The 18,383-nt window shown below is 54.6% G+C and overlaps 2 protein-coding genes and 1 long non-coding RNA gene across 9 annotated transcripts in view; 2 read left to right on the forward strand and 1 right to left on the reverse strand.

Annotated features, from left to right (window-relative positions):
* LOC145713337 (uncharacterized) overlaps positions 1-18,383 on the forward strand; it is a 385,846-nt gene that overhangs the window by 17,099 nt on the left and 350,364 nt on the right. The window lies entirely within an intron of this gene.
* On the forward strand, positions 8,000-10,260 carry MIXL1 (Mix paired-like homeobox). 2 transcript variants are annotated; one of them, XM_060627103.3, is made up of 2 exons: positions 8,000-8,284; positions 9,522-10,260. In XM_060627103.3, the coding sequence occupies exons 1-2, from the start codon at positions 8,000-8,002 to the stop codon at positions 9,849-9,851; spliced, it is 615 nt and encodes a 204-aa protein (XP_060483086.2). In that variant the 3' UTR covers positions 9,852-10,260. The 2 variants fall into 2 exon arrangements, with proteins under 2 accessions (XP_060483086.2, XP_060483087.2); XM_060627104.3 differs by having other exon boundaries at positions 9,546-10,260.
* Positions 14,258-18,383, reverse strand: part of LIN9 (lin-9 DREAM MuvB core complex component) — a 60,688-nt gene continuing 56,562 nt past the window's right edge. For all 6 annotated transcript variants that reach the window (XM_078441119.2, XM_078441123.2, XM_078441125.2 and 3 more), the window contains 3 exons: positions 15,472-15,651; positions 15,216-15,313; positions 14,258-14,751 (listed from right to left, as the gene is read on the reverse strand). In XM_078441119.2, coding sequence (XP_078297245.1) covers positions 14,646-14,751; positions 15,216-15,313; positions 15,472-15,651 — 384 coding nt within the window. In that variant the 3' untranslated portion in view covers positions 14,258-14,645. The remainder of the gene's footprint in view (positions 14,752-15,215; positions 15,314-15,471; positions 15,652-18,383) is intronic.

The raw sequence follows: 18,383 nt of genomic DNA on the forward strand, positions 1-18,383 counted from the left end.
CTGCCCCCAGGTCGATTTATTTACGGGTCTCTCGCGCGGCGAGTGCCCCAGAGCTGGCCAGCCCGGCCACCTCTGCCACGGGCGCACTCAACGCTGACAGGTGCCCTCCTCCGGCCCCCCCCCCCCCCGCCCCGAACCCAGTGAGGGGGCCGCTCCCCTCCTCCTCCGCCTGGGCTCCCAGCTCCCTGGGGAGACCCTACCCCCCCCCAGAGCGGGGCTCTTGTCCTCCTGTTCAGTGTCTCCCACGTCCTTCAAGGACACGGACTATTGCTTTTTTTTTTTTTTTTTAACTTTTCATTCTGGAAAAATCTTAAACATACACAAAAGTAAAATGGTATAGTCCGTGATCATGCCCCCGCCTCAACTGTTACCAGTTCGTATCCAACCTTGCTTTTTTCTGTAGCTCCCCACCCTTCCCCCTCCCCCCAAACTGGATTATTTTGGAGCAAATCCTGAACGTTTTGTTGACTTCATCTGCCACTATTTCTACCTGTCTCTAAAAGGCGGTAAAAATATGACACAGAATCGCTATCGTAACACAAAAAAAGTTAACCCCAATTTCCTAATATCTTCTCATAGCTCATCTTGAAATGCCTCATTGGTCGAAGAAATGAACTTTTCTTTAAAGTCATCTCTGTGCCCAATGTGGGGCTCAAACTCACCACCCCGGAGACCCAGAGTCCCAACGCTCCACCGACTGAGCCGGCCGGGCGCCCCAGAAGTGAATTTTTACAGGGGGTTTGTTCACGTCAGGATCCCAGCATTGCATCGAGTCGACAGGGCTCTTTGGTCCCTTTTGGTCTGTAGATGGTTCTCCCCCCTCTCTCTTTTTCTCTCTCTCCAATGTACTTGATGAAGAGGCTGACGTTTGTCCTGAATTTCCCACAGTCTGGGCTTTGTTGACGGTGTCCCTGTGGCGCTTCGTGACCTGCTACTGCTCCCCGTTCTTCTGTTGACCCGGTGGCGAGCTCCAATCGCTGGCTTACGTTCCGGATCTCTATTTTGGGGCGAATGACTCACTCCGAGGTGGTGGTGGTGTTCTACAAGGAAGGACAGCTAGCAGCCATGAGGATCGCTGTCAGGCTCACGCCTTCATTAAAGGTTGCAAAATGAGGATTGTGTACCTCTGTCACTCCTTCTCTGCTGATCAGAGCACTTCCACGTCTGGGTAGTCTGGGTATCAGCAGAGCGCTTGCGTCCCGAGGGCCTTCTCTTTATCCACTGTGTACCTTGAGTTACAGTCGTACAGAAAAGGCAGGATAAATACTTTGCGTACCAGGTTGTTGTTTTTGTTGTTGTTAACCTTTTTTACACGTTTTATTTATTCTTGAGAGACAGAGTGGGAGCGGAGGAGGGACAAGAGAGAGGGAGACACGGACTCCGAAGCAGGCTCCGGGCTTCGAGCCATCAGCACAGAACCCACCGAGCTCGGACCCACGAACTGCGAGATCATGACCTGAGCCGAAGCCGGGCGCTCGACCGACGAGCCACCCAGGCGCCCCTGCCTGCCAGCTCTTAGATAAAGGGATTGTTCCCTGGAACCGGCCAAACGTGATCAGTTTCGTTTTTTATGACCATCACGAAAGAATGGACTTTAACATGTTCGATGTGTTGCAACCTATTGCTTTTGTTATTCTTGTTGGCATTCCACTTGTCCTGTTTGACCGGCGGGGGCCTCTTCGACTTCTTCCTCGAGAGAATGCCCCAGTAGTGTTGAATACTTTTGTCCTCTGCAGATATGACTAAATATTCCAGACTCTGGAATACTGGCCTAGAATGGGCCATTTCCCCACAGAGCATTTTTTTCTTTCTTTTTTTTTTTTTTTTTTTCCTTTGCACGGGAAATGGCGCGGGGAGACCACAGTCTGCCCGTGGATGAGTTTAAACAATCCCGGAATAGTCAACCAAGTTCAAAGCAGGGCCCTCTCTGGCAGGGTTTTTGTTCAGGCGATACGCCCGAAGCGAAAGCACATTTTGGGCATTATGAGGGGGCGGGCTGAGTCTCTACCGCCCGCTCCCCAGGGTCAGTTTGCTCTGGGTCAGTGGCGCTTGGGTGGGCTTTATTAATGCAGGATTAACTTGGCCCGCTGGCCAGGCAGCCCGGCTGCTAACCAGGAAGGCCCAGCGGTGAGGAGAGCTTCCTCTCCCTCCTGGAGCGCAGTGCCCGGCTCAGGGTTGGCGCTCGGGGCTTGCTGAGCGCAATCGGAAAGAAGGGGCCTGTGTCGCTGGCTCCTCCCTGAGAGAGTGCTGGAAGTTCATGTGCCCGTGACAGCTACACGCCCACAGGCCGAGAGGTCCCTCCCGGGACCAACGAAAATGGAAAAGTACCTACTGGAAAGCGGCTCATCTCCCACACCCACCGGGAGCCTGCGTCTGACTGGACCAACTTGGCTTTGTATTTTACCCGCACGATGTCTCTCCTCTGTTAGAGGCAAAAATATCCAGCAAAAGGAAACATTTTGGAAACACACACCCAATACTCTTGCCGGCCGGGACGCCAAGGCCAGAGTGGGTCCTCGGTTACTCCGGGGAGCTCGAGCCCCGCGTCGGGCTCTGTGCTGATGGCTCGGAGCCCGGAACCTGCTTCGGAGTCTGTGTCTCCCTCTCTCTCTGCCCCTCCCCCACTGGCTCTCTGTCTCTGTCTCAAAAAACAAATAAAAACTAACAATAATAAAAAGAAGACCGTGCACGGATGCTACAGCGATATTCAACACACCGTTCAGCCAAATCTGTATGAGACTGTCCGTGACGAAACCGAGGTAGTCATTCTGACGATCCAGAGTTCTGTTCCAGCCACGTAAAAGGAGAGTCTAGAATTCAAATCCAGTGGGCGATTCTGAGCCACCTACATACGTCTTTGTAAACAGTTCTCAGGGAAGAGGAATTTGCTGGGTGGTGATTTAGAGCCGTCCTGTCCGCTGCCGTAGCCAAGAGAGGCCGCTTCTATTGAAATCAGTTACCGTGAAATTAAGCAAGATACCAGCTCAGGGGCACCAGGCCCCATTCAGAGCGCTCAACAGGCATGTTGCAGGGACAGGTGTAGACAAATGTCGAGTGCGAGGGCCAGATCCGCTGCCGGTCGTTTCTGTTCTTTGTTATCAAGCGTGTGGACAGAAACCTGGAAAACCCATGGTTCTCTGTCTCCGGCGTGGAGGGGTTCTTTTCAACTTCACTTGCTTCTGTGAGTCTGGGTGGAGAAAGACGCTACCCAGAGGATGTGGGTAGGAATAACTGAAAGAAAGGAAAAAAACAAAAAACAAAAAACAACTCAACGTGTGTGTTGAGTTCAAAAGCGATTTGGACGTTGTGATTGGAATGCGTTTGGCTCTAACCAAACAACAAAAGAGGCCCCTTAACCTTTTATCGCTTTCCTGGCGCATTAATACCTTTTGCGGGGGGTGGGGGGTGGGGGGGTGTCGTCTCTCAATCTCTTGTAACCTCTGCTTCCAGAATACACTTCAGGAACTGAAGAGGCCGGGCAGGGCAGCGAGAGGAGGGGAAATCAAAGCGAGGCCAGGATCAAAGGGACTCAGGGTGGAAGCAGAAGCCATCGACCCTCCTTTTCCTGGGTCTCTGATCAATAAACACCAGCCCCGGAGCGGGGCGGGGGCGGCTCTCAGGGCCGCGTGGAGGGCCTGACTTGAACAACAAAGCCGGGAAGAGGGTACTTAGCACTTGGAGAGGAAAGGCAGGCGTCTGTGATGTTGGGGGCGTCAAGGACAGGAGCCGTGGGGGGAAAGGTTAAGGATGCAAAGGAAGGACAGTGACCCCGAGTGGCTCCCGCCTGCCCGCGGGGGGGAAAGGTTAAGGATGCAAAGGAAGGACAGTGACCCCGAGTGGCTCCCGCCTGCCCGCTGGGGCTGCTGCAGATCGCCATCCTTTTTTGTTTTGTTTTAGCTCATTGCTTTTCTCTTTCTTCTTCACTTCTCTTTCCTGGATGTGCGTCGTCTACTTCCCCTTGCCCGCCCCTTCTGGTTCGACAAGGGTGACCGACACACCAAATGCAAATAAGGGCCCAAGCCCTGAGCAGGCCAGCTGGTGAGTGGGCGGAGCCCAGGTGTGGATGAGGGGGGACCGCGACCCCGGATGGATCTCCGTGGCCCTCGCCTTGGGCTAACCCTGAACCTCAGGGTAGCCATTCCGGAACTGGTAAACTGGCTTTGGTAGAGGAAAGTGCCTTACGGAGCCTCGAGCAAATAACTTGCCGGAATGATTTTGTTTTTCAAAAAAGTTTTTTAACGTGTATTTATTTTTGAGAGAGAGAGAGAGAGAGACAGAGTGTGAGCGGGGGAGGGGGGCAGAGAGAGAGGGAGACACAGATTCCAAAGGAGGCTCCTGGCTCCGAGCTGTCGGCACAGAGCCCGACGCGGGGCTCGAACCCCCGAGCCACGAGATCATGACCCGAGCCAAAGTCGGACGCTTAACCAACTGAGCCCCCCAGGAGCCCCACCAGAATGATTTTTTTAAAAATATTGCCAGCGATGGGGCTCTCTCTGTTTTCCAAAAACGGGTATAGAAGAATTAACAAAAACACTCATCGTATGCTTCCAACAGGATAACTGAGTAGGGGATCCCGACCTCAGGGTTGGCAAAAACCACTTAGGAGTTTAGACGTGTCTGGCAAACAAAAGGGGAGAGGGAAGCCTGTAATTTTCAGCGAACGGATACACATCAGATGAGATGTGTAGAAGCTTCTAGCTTCCTAACGCTGGTCAGTGCAAATCCCGAACCGGGAAATCTATTCTCACGGTGAAACAGTATCTCCTTCCAGATACATTACGTGCATCCTCTGCTTCCGTGTTCTAACAGTTTTATAAAAACATTCAGATTTTACCAGTTTTTCCCACTAATGTCCTTCGTCCTTTCTAAGGATCCAACCCAGGGCACCCGGCTGGCTCGGTCGGTGTGGAGTGACTCTGCGGTGTGACTCTTGATCTTGGGTTGTGAGTTCCAGCCCCGTTGGGTGTAGACTTCACTTTTTTTATTTTCTAACAATGTTTTCAATGTTCATTTATCTTTGAGAGAGAGAGAGAGAGAGACGAACAAGAGCAGGGGAGGGGCAGAGAGGGAGACACAGAATCTGAAACAGGCTCCAGGCTCTGAGCTGTCAGCACAGAGCCCGACGCGGGGCTCCAACTCACAGACTGTGAGATCAGGACCTGAGCTGAAGTCGGGCGCTTAACTGAGCCACCCAGGCGCCCCAGGTGTAGACTTGATTAAAAAAAAAAACCAAAAGACAAAAAAACCCAGACCCAACCCGGAATGCCACATTGCCACTTACTCATCAAAAACTTCATTTTGGGGCCCCTGGGTGGCTCAGTTGGTGGAGTGTCTGACTTCCGTTCAGGTCTTGATCTCTCCATTCGTTAGTTCGAGCCCCACATCAGGCTTACTGCTGTCAGTGCAGAGTCCCCTTTGGATCCTCTGTGCCCCACCCCCCCGCCCCGGCTTGTGCTCTTTCAAAAATAAGTGACACATTTGAAAAAATAAATAAAATACCTTCAAAAAACCTAGGTTTTCAAAATATACATAAAACACTAACATATGCACAGTTCAAAAACAAAAATACAGCAGCACCAACAGGTGTAACATAGTCTCCCTCTGCAACCCCTCATTCCCGATCGCGATCCCGGGTTTCCACCGTGTCCCCGCCGAGGTTATTTCTCAGGTAAATACCAGCACACGCAATTAAAACCTCATCGAGAGCAGAGGGAGGAGAGAGGGAAAGGCTGCCGTCTTGTTCAACACGGGGGATATACCGCGAGCCTTCCAGAAAAGTCATGAAGGAAAATGATTGTTTAGTCAGTGTGCGGGATGACCAGGCTGCAAACTGAATGCTGGCATTTCTTTTCTTTTTTTTTTTTTAATGTTTATTTATTTTTGAGAGAGAGAGAGAAAAAGAGACAGAGAGAGAGAGAGAGAGAGAGAGAGAGCGCGCGCTTGAAGGCATATAAGCAGGGGAGGGGCAGACACAGAATCCGGAGCAGCCTCCAGGCTCCCAGATGGACGGAGGGGCTCGAACCCACCAGCTGTGAGGTCATGACCAAGTCTCGGACGCTCAGCCAACTGAGTCCCCCCAGGCGGCCCGAATGCTGGCATTTCTTACCGCCAGTTCAAAAAGCAGAAAAGACCGCCCACGGGCAGCACCTCGTCCCTCTGGGCGGGTCTGTCCTCCCAGGCACAGGGAGCAGGTGACTCAGACAGACAGGGCTGCAACACGGGACTGTGGGGGTGTCCACACAGCCGGGATCATTGTGACTCCTGACCCCGGGCAGAGTTTCTGGCTGGGCCACCCCAGACTGTAAAACCTCACCTCGGCAGCCACACAGCCAGCAAAGCTCGGCCTTCCACGGAGGCTGGCCTCCCGGTCCCAGGGGGGCTACACCCAGGGCACTTTGGGGCTGCGGGGGTCTGGCTCCATCATCACTGCCTGAGACCGGGAACCTAATGAGCCCAAGGGGCCTGAAAGACGACCCCCAAGACTGGAGGGGTCGGCGGTGTCGGCCTCCCGTGGGAGGGTGCAGGGGAACTGACCAGTGAGCACCCGAGTGTCTTGTGGAGGCCGGCTTTCCAGTCCTCGGGGCCTCTCTGGATTCTGGAACTATCTCCTGATCTGTAAACCCGGCATAGGAACTCAGTATAGCACAGCCTCCCACGATTCAGGAAAGAAGGACCGAGCATAGTCAGACAGAGGGTCTGACCTCCCGTCCCACTTGCCCTCTGCCTGAAGACTCCAAGATCCAGGAAAGGAAGGGAGAGGAAGGGCGGGGGAGGGAGACCGAGAGAGGAGGGGTGGGGCGGGTAGGTGGGGAAGCGGGCTGCCCGGGAGAGCCCAAGGGTTGGACACACAGTCCCTGCCGCCCCATCCACCCACCAGGAGCGAATCGGGCCCAGGGCTCCCGTCCCTCCCCGCAGTCTGTCTTTCTGCCCGGACACCTGGAAAGCCCGTCCGGGACATCCAAGGTCTTCCGGGGGTGGCCTCACGGGGCCCTGAAGGACCCTGCCCACAGAGAGCGGTCCTGGTGGGATCAGGGCTCGGACGGCGGGGGCAGGACGCCCGGGGCCCACGCCCGTCTATTCCCACAGGGCGACCTGAGTTCGCGGAGCGCCTGGCACGGCGCGGGGGCCCTGCGCCCCTCACCCTGCGGGGGAGGCACCCACCCACGACCACAGCGCAAGTCCCGGTGAAACGGCCTCTTCTAACGGGGCCCACCGGGCCGGCCCGCCTCCCGCCTCCCGCGAGGGCCCCGCGGGCACGTCCGGGAAGGCGGGGTCCCGCGTCCACCAGCGTCCTTGGTTCCCCCGCCGCCCAAGGGCTGGGCGTGCGGCCCCCTAATCCGCGCCCCCCACGGATGCAGGGCGCTTCGGGGAGCGAGGGGCTGGGCTGCTTGGCCCACCTGGCACAGGGTCTCGCACATCGCGGGCGGGGAGGGGGGGGGGGGTTGGGGGGTGGTGGTAAATAAATACGTCCCAGGCCGCCGGCCAGACGGCGGCCAAGGGTCGCTGCCCGGGACTCGCGGGGCGGGACGGAGGCCGACCCCAGGGCCCGCCGCCGAGTGGGAGGCCCGCCCCGGGGGATGTGGATTGCGGCGACGGGCGGGGAGAGCGGGGGTCGCCGGCGGGGTGGGTCGCAGGGTTGGGGGGGCGGGGGTCGCCGGGGTGCGGGTGGGAGTCGCCGGAGCGGGGGGCGGGCCAGAGGGCTTGCGGGGGGGTCGCCAGGGTGGAGGGGGGGCCAGCGGGCGGGGATCGCAGGGGTAGGGGCGGCGGGCCCGAGGGCGGGCGGGGGTCTCCGGGGGTCCCGGCCCGAGTTCGCGCCTCCCCTCCCCCCGCGCGCGCGGCGGCGGAAGCGGCGGTTCCCACGGCGTCTGGCGGGGCCGCCCCCCCGGGGGGACACGGGCCTCCGCGCGCCCGGCCCTTTGAGGCCGCCGCCGCCCCTCCCCCGGCCCCCGCCCTATATCCGCGGCCCGCGCCCCCCGGCGGCGCACAGGCTGGCGCAGCGATGGCCGCGGCGGGGTCCCGGGAGCTCGGCTTCGGGGCGGGCGCCGCGTTCCCCGCGCCCCCGCCCGGCCCCGCCGCCCCGCCGCCCCCGCGCCCCGGCCCCTTCGCGGGCTTCCCGGGCGGGGACCCCGCGCCCCCCGCCCCGTCGCAGCGCCGCAAGCGCACGTCGTTCAGCGCCGAGCAGCTGCAGCTGCTCGAGCTCGTGTTCCGCCGGACCATGTACCCCGACATCCACCTGCGCGAGCGCCTGGCCGCGCTCACGCTGCTCCCCGAGTCCCGGATCCAGGTGAGGCGGGGGGGGGGGGAGTTGGGGACGGGGAGCCTCGGGTTCCCGGGCGGCGAGCCCGGGCGGGCGTGCGGCGGAGCGCCTGCCTCGGGCGTCGGGTACGCTCGGGGCCCCTCGAAACGGTCAAAGCCGAGTCCTCAGCGGGAGGGGGAGAGGGAGCCCTTGGATACTTTTTCTTTCTCCGGTTCAACGAGAAGAGACCGATGAGGCCCGGCTGGGGTTCCCCCCGCTGGGAAGAAGGCCCCTTGGGACAGAGCCAGGCGACTCTCCGAGTCACCCCCGGGAGTCCCGAGGCCACGCTCTGGGCCGGTACTGGGTCTGGGATCTCGGGGTAAAGCCTGAAGCCCGGGCGGCTCCCTGGAGCCCGCTGCATTTATTGCACATTTAGATCAGAACCCGGGGGGCTCGGGGGTGATGAGGCCCCTGCCCTTCGGCCTGTGTGCAAACGCAGGTCTAAGCGGGAGCCCTCATCTCAGCGCTGGGAGGAGCGGATTTGCTTTTGCGCATCCCCGGGGGGTGGGGGGTGGGGTGGGGGGAATGATCTGTGGGTCTCAGCAGTTCGCCCCGAGGCTTCCTACGCAGGACACCCTCAGGACTGGTTGGGACACCGTGAGCAGCAAATTTGTCCACAGCGGTGGAGTCCGCAGAGCAAAGTGCCTTCTTGATTGATTTGATGAGGGGCTGTACTTTTCAGGAATGATTTGCTAAGTTATTTTAATGCCTATCTTTTAATTTTTTTTAATTTTGAGAGGGAGAGAGAGAGGGAGACAGAGCATGAAGGGGGGAGGGGGGCAGAGAGAGAGCGAGAGCGAGAGAGAGAGAGAGAGAGAGAGAAAATCTTAAGCAGGCCCCACGCTCAGCACGGAGTCCCGGGTGAGGCTCGATCCCGCGACCCTGGGATCGTGACGCAGATGAAATCAAAGAGCTGGAGGCTTAACCGACTGAGCCTCCCAGGGGCCCCCAATTCCTCTCCTCTTTAAGCCTAGAAGCATTTTATCCTCAAATTCTGAGCCCTTCTGTTTCCGTGACCCTATTTCTCATTGCAAATATCCCCGTATGGTGGCCAGGCACCCGGCAGTGGTGAGTCAGGGAAAGCGGGGGGCTCTGAACGCCGACCCATCGGCTGGCCCCAGTGCTTTCTGAAACCCCGGGGGTCCCGGAGCAGGGAGCTAGGGCCCGCCGCCCCGGAACGTGGGGACGGTGGAGGCCATCGTGGCACAAGGACTGCAGCCCAAAGCCCCTCTTGTCTCCCCGCTTCCAGGTGTGGTTCCAGAACAGACGGGCCAAGTCGCGGCGTCAGAGCGGGAAGCCCTGTCACCCCTCGGCCAGGCCGGAGCTGTTCCTCCTCCGCTCTGCTCAGGGGAGCGAAGCGAAATGCCTAAAGCCCCAGCTGCCTCTTGAAACCGATGGGACCTGCCCGCCCGATCCCCACAGGCTGGGAGAGGGCATCTCTGCCCCTCACTGCCAGGGTCAGCGTTTTGAAACCTCTTGCCCCCTCTCTGAAGGCCCCGGTTCGAAGCTGGACTCCTGGGAAGAACACATCTTTTCTGCCTTTGGAAACTCTTGAGCACAGGCGGACTCGGGCCGAGCCCACAGGAGCTGGAGGCTGGAGGCAAAGGAGACACACCTCACTCTCCCTAGAAGCCTGGAGAAGCTTCCAGGGGCCACCAGATGGGAAAGACCTTCCGCTGACCTTCCCAGACTAGCAGGCGACGTCTCTGGCCAGCAGGGCGGTTGTGCGGGTCAGAAGGTCACCCCCCTGGACAGTGCGCGACCTTCTCGGGGCCGCTCCTGTCCGTGGGGGACCAAATGAGCCCCCCTCTCTCTCTTAAACGCTCGAGGCCCCCTCCCCCCCCCCCCCCGCCGCCACCAAGTCTGAACCTTCCCCTGATCTTGATTCTGTACCTCTTCCTGCCCCCACGCTGTGTCTCTCTTTCTCTCAAAGATAAGTAAATATTAAAAGAAATGCGTGCAAATTACCGTTTGCAAGTTAGCCTGAGATAAATGAAAAGCTCGTCTTGGTACGTGGAGGCTTTGCACCCTCCTGAGGGCCGATGGAGACCGTATAGGCGGTGGCCGGGGGTGAGGTCTGTGTGTAGGCTGTGCAGTCTCGACGTTACTAGAATAGTCTGAGCTGTGTTCAGCGTCTCTACGCCAGTTGCCCTAATTTTCAGAGGTGTTATTCAAATGACTTGCGCTTTTCCGAGCAGCACATCCCCTCCGAGAAGCAATCAGGAGACAGTTCAGGCTTTGGTGGCAGACTTGAGTTTTTTTTTTTTTAATGTTCATTTTTTTTTTTTTTTTTTTTAAGAGCGAGCGAGCGCAGGGGAGGGGCAGAGAGGGACAGAGAACCGGAAGCAGGCTCCATGCTATCGGCGCAGAGCCCGATGTGAGGCTCGGTCACGGACCGGGAGAACGTGACCCGAGCCGAAGTCGGATGCTTAGCCTAGGACCTCTAAGAACATTAGTCTGTATCTCTCAAACTCTTATGAGACCCTAGCTGCTGTGTTACGGGCGTTATGAGACTGACTTCCAACTGTCATGCAAGGTAGGGACTATATTTTACTTTAATTTTATTTTTTCAAATGACTTAAAGCAATTTTTAATGTTTATTTTTGAGAGAGAGACAGCATGAGCAGGGGAGGGGCAGAGAGAGAGGGAGACACAGAATCCGAAGCAGGTTCTGAGTTGTCTGCACAGAGCCCGACGTGGGGCTCGAACCCACGCACCGTGAGATCGTGACCTGAGCCGAAGTTGGATGCTCAACCCTCCAACCCCCCCCCCCCCCCCCAGCACCCTGGTAGGGACTATATTTGAAAGAGCAAGGAACTCGGCCAGGACTTTGTCCACCCATCTGTCCACCACCGAATAATGCCTCCTGTGTCGGCCTGGCCTTTTCCGTCAGGACTAATGATCACGTGATAGGCTTAAAGCCCCCCCCCCCCCCCCCCCGCCCATGCAGAATTTCTGCTTCTGAGTAGTCTCCTCTTGAAAAGCCATCCTCACAGAAAACCGTATGCTTATTCTCTAGTGACACTCCCGTCATTTCGAGCGCTTTTGAAACTTGTCTGTTCACGGCACAGACACTTGCTGGCTACTAGCAGGCGCTTTATGAGGGCCTGGAAATGCGAGGGCCCCGGAGACGGGTGCGTGGTGGTCAAGGAAAGCTTCCGTGAGAAACTGAAGTGTAGGATGGTCAGGAGTTAGCAGGGTGAGGAGGGGGACCTGCACGTGCAAAGGCCCTGCGGGGTAAGAAGCAGGAGAAGTTGTTAGAGGTCAGACCAACCGTGACTTTTGGCGGCTTATAAAAGAGTTCTGAGTTTGTCTAGAGAGCCCTGAGCCTTTAGATGGAGAGAAAATGACCAGTTCTGTGTTTTAAGACTCTTACCTGGTGAAAGCTGCAGTTGAGGGGGCAGAGTGGAATGCTAGAGAAGGTGGGGGGTGACCTCCCGGTTCCGGGCTGGTGGGGACGGTGGCTGGGCGGGGCGAGACAAGTGGTAATGGCGAGGATTCAGAAAGTGCGTGCATTCGAGAGAAAGACTCCCCCCCCCCCCCGCCCCCCGTGTTACACGTGGAGCCCAGTGCAGGGCTTGAACTCGTGACCCCGAGATCGAGACCCGGGCTGAGATCAAGAGTTGGACGTTCAAGCGACTGAGCCACCCAGGTGCCCCTCGAGAGAAAGGATTCAGTGGGCGCATCTTTTGATAGATTCTCAACGGTAGCAAGGGAATGTGGTTTCCGGAACTCAACCGAGGGGAGCTCAGAACCGAGCCCGCAAGCGTGCGGTGTGCCGGCTTGTGGGCTCCCTCCGGCTTCCACGGCTCCCTTTGGAGCTCGTGCTCAGCGGCAGCGGCGTCGCGCAAATTCACGTACAACGGACCCCAAATGACTACTCTGAATGATTGAGGTTTCTTCTTCCCGAAACAGAAATCAAATTCAAATACGATCCCAGGCACAGTTCCTGCCGCCAGCACTTGGGCACTGCTTAATTAGTTACGTGCGGTCTTTTTAATGTTTATTTATTTATTTTTGAGAGAGAGCGAGAGAGAGAACAAGTGGGGGAGGAGCAGAGAGAAAGGGAGACACAGAATCCAAAGCAGGTTCCAGGCTCCGAGCTGTCAGCACAGAGCCGGAGGCAGGGCTCGAACTCATGAACCGCTAGATCATGATCTGAGCCAAAGGAAAGGCGGATGCTTAACCCACTGAGCCACCCAGGCGCCCCTAGATACGTGCGTTTACGACCAGGTGCGATTTACGTGTGACCAGTCTTAGGTAGCACGGGGGAAACAAGTAAAAAGTGTTTTACATAATTCTAGGCAGGATAGGTTAAAACCAAACATTCACTAGGCCTACGGTAAGCCAAGAACTTGCTTGCTTAATGTTTTTCAAAGATTTGCAGAGATGGAAAAACCCCTCCCTTGAAGTCTTATTGGACAGAATCGCGATTCAAAAGGACTTGGTAATTAATCTGCACTGATTCCCCTAAAATATAACTTCGTGGGAATTACAATTCTTTAAAATTTATTTTTATTAAAAAATTTTTAAATGTTTATTTTTGAGGGGCGCCTGGCAGGGCTCAGTCGGTTGAGCGTCCGACTTGAGCTCAGGTCACGATCTCGCCGTCTGTGAGTTCGAGCCCCGCATCGGGCTCTGTGCTGACAGCTTGGAGCCTGGAGCCTGCTTCGGACTCTGTGTGTTTCTCTCTCCCTGCCCCTCCCCGCTTATGCTGTCTCTCTCTCTGTCAAAAATAAATAAACATTAAAAAAAATTAAATGTTTATTTTTGAGAGAGAGAGAGAGAGAACGAGTGGGGGAGGGGAAGAGAGAGAAAGAGAGGGAGACGGAGAATCCCAAACAGGGCTCCCAGCTGTCATCACAGAGCCCGATGCAGGGCTCGATCTCATGACTCGGGAGATCATGAGCTGAAATCAAGAGTCAGCTGTTTAACTGACAGCCACCCAGGTGCCCCAAAACTTTTTAAATAGAAGGAATACTTATCAACTTGTATCAGTTAAGTGAAAATGGTAGCCAATACTCCTTTTCATAGATCAATTTATTTAGAATTACAAATGTTAAGAATAAAGGATTTATGCATTTCTTAATTAACATAACTGTTTAGCTAAATATAAACTCTGCGCTAAAGGTTTGCAGTGGCACAAGACCAACAAAGAATAGGGAAGCATTTTTAAACTATACAAAACTTTCAAATGGAAAATAATCTTGTTTTAGTTTTATTATACATCAACATATAAAAAGTCCCATTTTATGGGCCAGCTAAAAGAATCAAAGTCACCTCTACAGCTATACCCGAAACTCCAAATCTGAAAACAATTTTATTATATTTTGACTTTATAATATTCTATATTAAAACAAAGAAAATTCCAAATACACACTTTGTACAAGATTAACATCGTAGGCAGGGTTTTCCTTTAAAAACAACAAAAAACAACCAAAAAAACCCCACGACCGCATACAAACCTTTTTTTTTTTTTCTGCATTTCGTTGCACTGGTTATTATACTCGTTTTCCTTATAAAATCTTTTGACTTTATAAATTGTGTACGGTTGGATTTTAACCAGTAATCTGGTTCGAGTTGTGCAAATAAACAACATACGAAAATAGTGTGTCGTCAGTCTTCTTAAATACATTTCACCACGGCACTTTTTGCCCTGACGTGACGGGACAAGGCCTCCCAAATCCACTTGCCGAAATGTAGCCATTTTGCGAGTACTTTCGTTTCCTGCTCCTTCATTTTCTTTCGACCAACAACAGAGGTTTCTTTTATAAATTATGATAAATTAAAACATCTATTACTAGAAAATGACGTGCAGGCCCAGGTCGCGCTCCGTCCATCACGTCTGCTGGTCGGGCCCGCGTCTCCCACCCGTGCTCCGGCGGCTTCCCGCAGACCGGGCCTCCGCGCCTCGAGGGCGCGCTCCGGCAACGACCGACGGGTACGCGGCTGGGGGCGCCCGGGCTGTCGCCGCCACACGGCCCCGGGCCACCCGCCCCAAGGCCGTGTCTCGCGCTCTCCGCTGCGGGCGCCGCCTGCGTGTGTCGGGCTGAGTTCATGCGCGTTAAAAAAAGCGTTCGGACGTTTTCAGCCGAAAGATACCCGCCCCCGAGCAGGTGCCGTAAGCGATGCTGCCGCAGCCGGACGGTAAGAGGAAAACAAGCACGAAGCCGGTCAGCGGCGCGGGGCCAGGCGGCCCAGTGTCCTCAAGTGCCTCGTTCGGAGCTTCGGCCTCCCCCGCGTTCCGGGACCCGTAACTCGGGGTTGGGAGCCCGGGGGGGGGGGGGGGGGGGGGCGCGGGAACACTCCGAAGCGGGTCCCCCGCGGCCGAAGCCGCGACGTCTTCCGCTCAGTCCCTGTTGGTGTCATTGGCGGCGAAGGCGTGCAGGTTCCCCATCTGGCTGAGGCCGCTCTGGATGTGCGCGACGTGGATCTCCACGTTGTTCTGGAAGCAGCTGAGGAAGGAAGAAACGCGGTGAGCTGCGCCATCTCACTACGTCGGGAAAAGACTTCTGAGAGAAGGAAGGGCTGAACTGGAGTTGAAGAGCGGGCTGTGGAAATGACCCCGAGGAAGGACTGAATCTCCCCGTGAGGCCGGCTACGACCCCAGCGGCCCCACCCCCACTGCAGGACGAAGTGAAAAGGTAGGAGGGAAGGGGGGGGGGGCGAAGGCGCTCTCTCTGGGGACCATCGCCTCAGAGGCGCCTCCAACCCGCCCAGGTCCACACGGTGCGCGTCTTCGGATTCCTTCCTCCGCAACACGCACGTGCCATTTCTGTTCCGTCCATAGATGGCACAGAACTGACGAGCTCTTTTATAATTTATTTAAAGGCCAAAACTTACACGCCTAATTCTTAAAACCTGCGCCGGAAGGCACCGTGGACTTACAAGAGGGATTCGGGTCCGTCTAACGAATTACCTGATATTAGAAGCATCTATTGTCCTCTTAATGTCATTTAGTGAATCTGTGAGTGATTTGAATTCAAAGGAGTTCAGGTCTCCTCCTTCTGCTAGACACTAAAAGGAAAGATATTTCAAAATTTAATTGAATCACGGTTCAAAGACAGACAAATAGGCATCGGATAAAATCTGTAGATTATAATTTTTCAGCAACAGATCAGCAGAGTTGTTTGTGTAGCTGTCAAAATTTAGGACCTGTCTTCTCCCAAAGTTACCTTAATTTGTAATAAGATAGCCGTCAGCCTGGAGATCAAGTCCGTCAGGTTTTCGTTTTCGACACAGGGCTGTCCGGTGGCGGAGTTGGCGTGCCGCACGATCTCCTGGGCTTCCTCCTCGCACCTTCGCCGCATGTCTGTTGGCTGATCTGCGGGCTGGAGGCCCTGGTCCGGAGCGAGCTGAGAACCGAGGGTTCAAGCAGAAGACGTTCATAAGGCCATAATCTGTGTTTGTGCCGTTTTCAGAGTTGGATGGTTTTTTTATAAAGTTTATTTATCTACCTTGAGAGAGAGGGCGTGCGCACGAGTGGGAGAAGGGCAGTGGGAGGGAGAGAGAGGATCCCAAGCAGGCTTCACGCCGTCAGCGCGGAGCCCAACGTGGGGCTCAATCCCACGAACCGTGAGATCACGACCTGAGCCGAAATCAAGAGTCGGATGCTTAAGCAGCTGAGCCCCCCAGGAGCCCTCTGATTCGGATTTTTGTAAAACTAGCATTTATAACGAAAATGGTCCTTACTCCTACCTTAGAAATTTTTCTTCTCTAACAGTTTTCCCCCCCCAATTTCTTTTATATTCTTGGTAACTGTTAATTGATATGATTTCAAACTTCTAAGAAGGAATAGAATAGAAAAGCCTTGAGAACCTTTTACCCAGAGACGCTGTTTGTGGTTTATTCTGTTTGACATTTATTTGGTCTCTCTCCGTGTAATGTGTAATTTTTTCCCTGTAACTATTTGAGAATAACCTGCAAACACTGTGCCTCTTTGCCCCAAAGCACTCCCAGTTTGTATTTTGTAAGTAAAGGATATTCTATTACATACCCATAAGTGCAACTATCACTATCAGGAATTTTTTTAATGTTTATTTATTTATTTTGAGAGAGAGCAGCAGCAGGTGAACGGCAGAGAGAGTATCCCAAGGAGGCTCTGAGCTGTCAGTGCAGAGCCCGACACAGGGCTCGAACTCACGAACCGTGAGAACCCGACCTGAGCTGAAATCAAGAGTCAGACGCTAAGCCGACTGAGCCCCCCAGGCACCCCACAATCAGGAAATTCAATGTTGATGTGAGGCCATACTCCTAACAGAGCGCATTCAAATTTCAACTGTCTCAAGTGTCCTACATGTGGCTGTTCCCCCCCCTGAAGACATGTGGTCGTCATGTCTCTGCAGGTTCCTTTATTCTGGACCAGTTTCTCTCTCATGACCTTGACATTTTTGAAGAGTAGCGGCCAATTGTTTTGTACACGGTTCCTCACCGTGGGTTTGTCCGTTTCCTCGTGATTGGATAGAAGTTACGCACTTTGGGGAGGAGAACCACGAAAGTGGCACCGAGTTCCCACGCAGGGCGTCACGGTTCGGAGGCGTCACGGTTGGACGTGGGTGTGTCCAACTGCTGGTGGTGTTACCTCCGAACACTTGGCTAAGGTAGTTAGGGGTCTGCCAGACTTCCCCTCGGCACAGGATTTCCCCTGTGTGATCAGTAAGTACTTGTGAAGAGGGATTCTGAGGCTACGTAAAGACCCTGTTCCTCGGCAAACTTTCACCCTCCAGTTTTCGCGTCTATGGACGATTCTCGCCTTTACCGGTTATTACCAGGACGGCTGCCGAGCGATACCCTTCTCCTCTCACTGTTCCTTCTACATTTATCGGGTGGCATTTGCCTATAAGAACTTTGCCTTAAAAGTTAATTGGTTAATTAGTTAATATGAGTATGGACTCACAGATTCTTACTTTCTTCAAAAGGTTATAATCTCTTAGTATAATTACTTATGCCGAAGCCCAAACTGTCCCAGATTTGGCCAGTGGGGACCCTGTCCGGCTGGGTCCGCTGGACATGTTCCCTTACCCCAGGGGGCGCATTTTACTTCCTTGCCCGCTAAGATGGTCCGGGCTCGTCTACCTTCTCTGCCCACGCTCTGGAAGCAGGCTCTTTTTCACGGAGCGCTATTTGTGGACAGTAGCGTTTGGAACCCAAGATCGGGTGCTGGGGGTGCTCGCTGCTGTCAGGGTGTCTGCCTCCGGGCTCCCTCAGTGCGTGTGCGCACACACACGCACACTTACATCCATGTCATATAAATAAAAGGAACCACGGAGTCAGACCGATTCTTCCTCTTCTAATTTAACGCCACAGGGTTCGCTGTAGCCTTTCCTTCTTGGCCGCCTTCTCTGGAGGTGGGACAGCGGGCTTCTGTCACCCACAACACGCCTCGTTACTCATCTGGTCCACTGGAATGCAGAGTTTGAGAACTGCGAACCCATACCGCCACGAGAAAAAACCTTACTAACTGGAGTTCAGTATTTATTTAAAGTTCGGTTTACCTTCAGACTAAGCGTATATATAGTCAAAATACTATGTTCAGGTTATGTGGATTCGTTTTGGCCCCCGTCAGTGTTTCTGTTTCTCCTCTGGAATATAGTTAGGTTCGTTGATTTCTTTTTCTAGTCCATTTTAGAGCTCGTCTGTGTTTGCTGAGGAAACGGATACGCAAAGAAATGTCACCGCTCCTCCCTCCCCAACCCCCACCCCGTCCCCAAATCAGTTTCCGGTCTGTCCTTCCTGCATTTATTCTTGAAAAACTACGCCGTTACTCGTAGATTCTACTCCTGCGTGTTTCTGATTCCAAGGGTAACACTTAGTAACTTTCACGTACTTTCCTTTTTTCACGTAGTGTAGCCTGGAAATCATCCATGTGGGTGAACAGGAAGCTTCCTGGTCTGTTCTTACGGTAGGCACTCCACGGTGCAGACGTGCCCTAAGTCCTTCAGCCAATTCCCTGTGTACGGGCATTTACGTTTTCTCCTAATATTTGGCAATTACCAGCAGTGCCGCAACGAGTAACCTTGTCTCTAATAAAAAAATTCTAACGATTTTAGATGCTCTGAACGTTCCAGCGCAGATCTTTCGGGTAAAT

This window comes from Panthera onca, chromosome F1 (genome assembly GCF_046562875.1).
Source record: "Panthera onca isolate mPanOnc1 chromosome F1, mPanOnc1 haplotype 2, whole genome shotgun sequence".
Classification (NCBI taxonomy): domain Eukaryota; kingdom Metazoa; phylum Chordata; class Mammalia; order Carnivora; family Felidae; genus Panthera; species Panthera onca.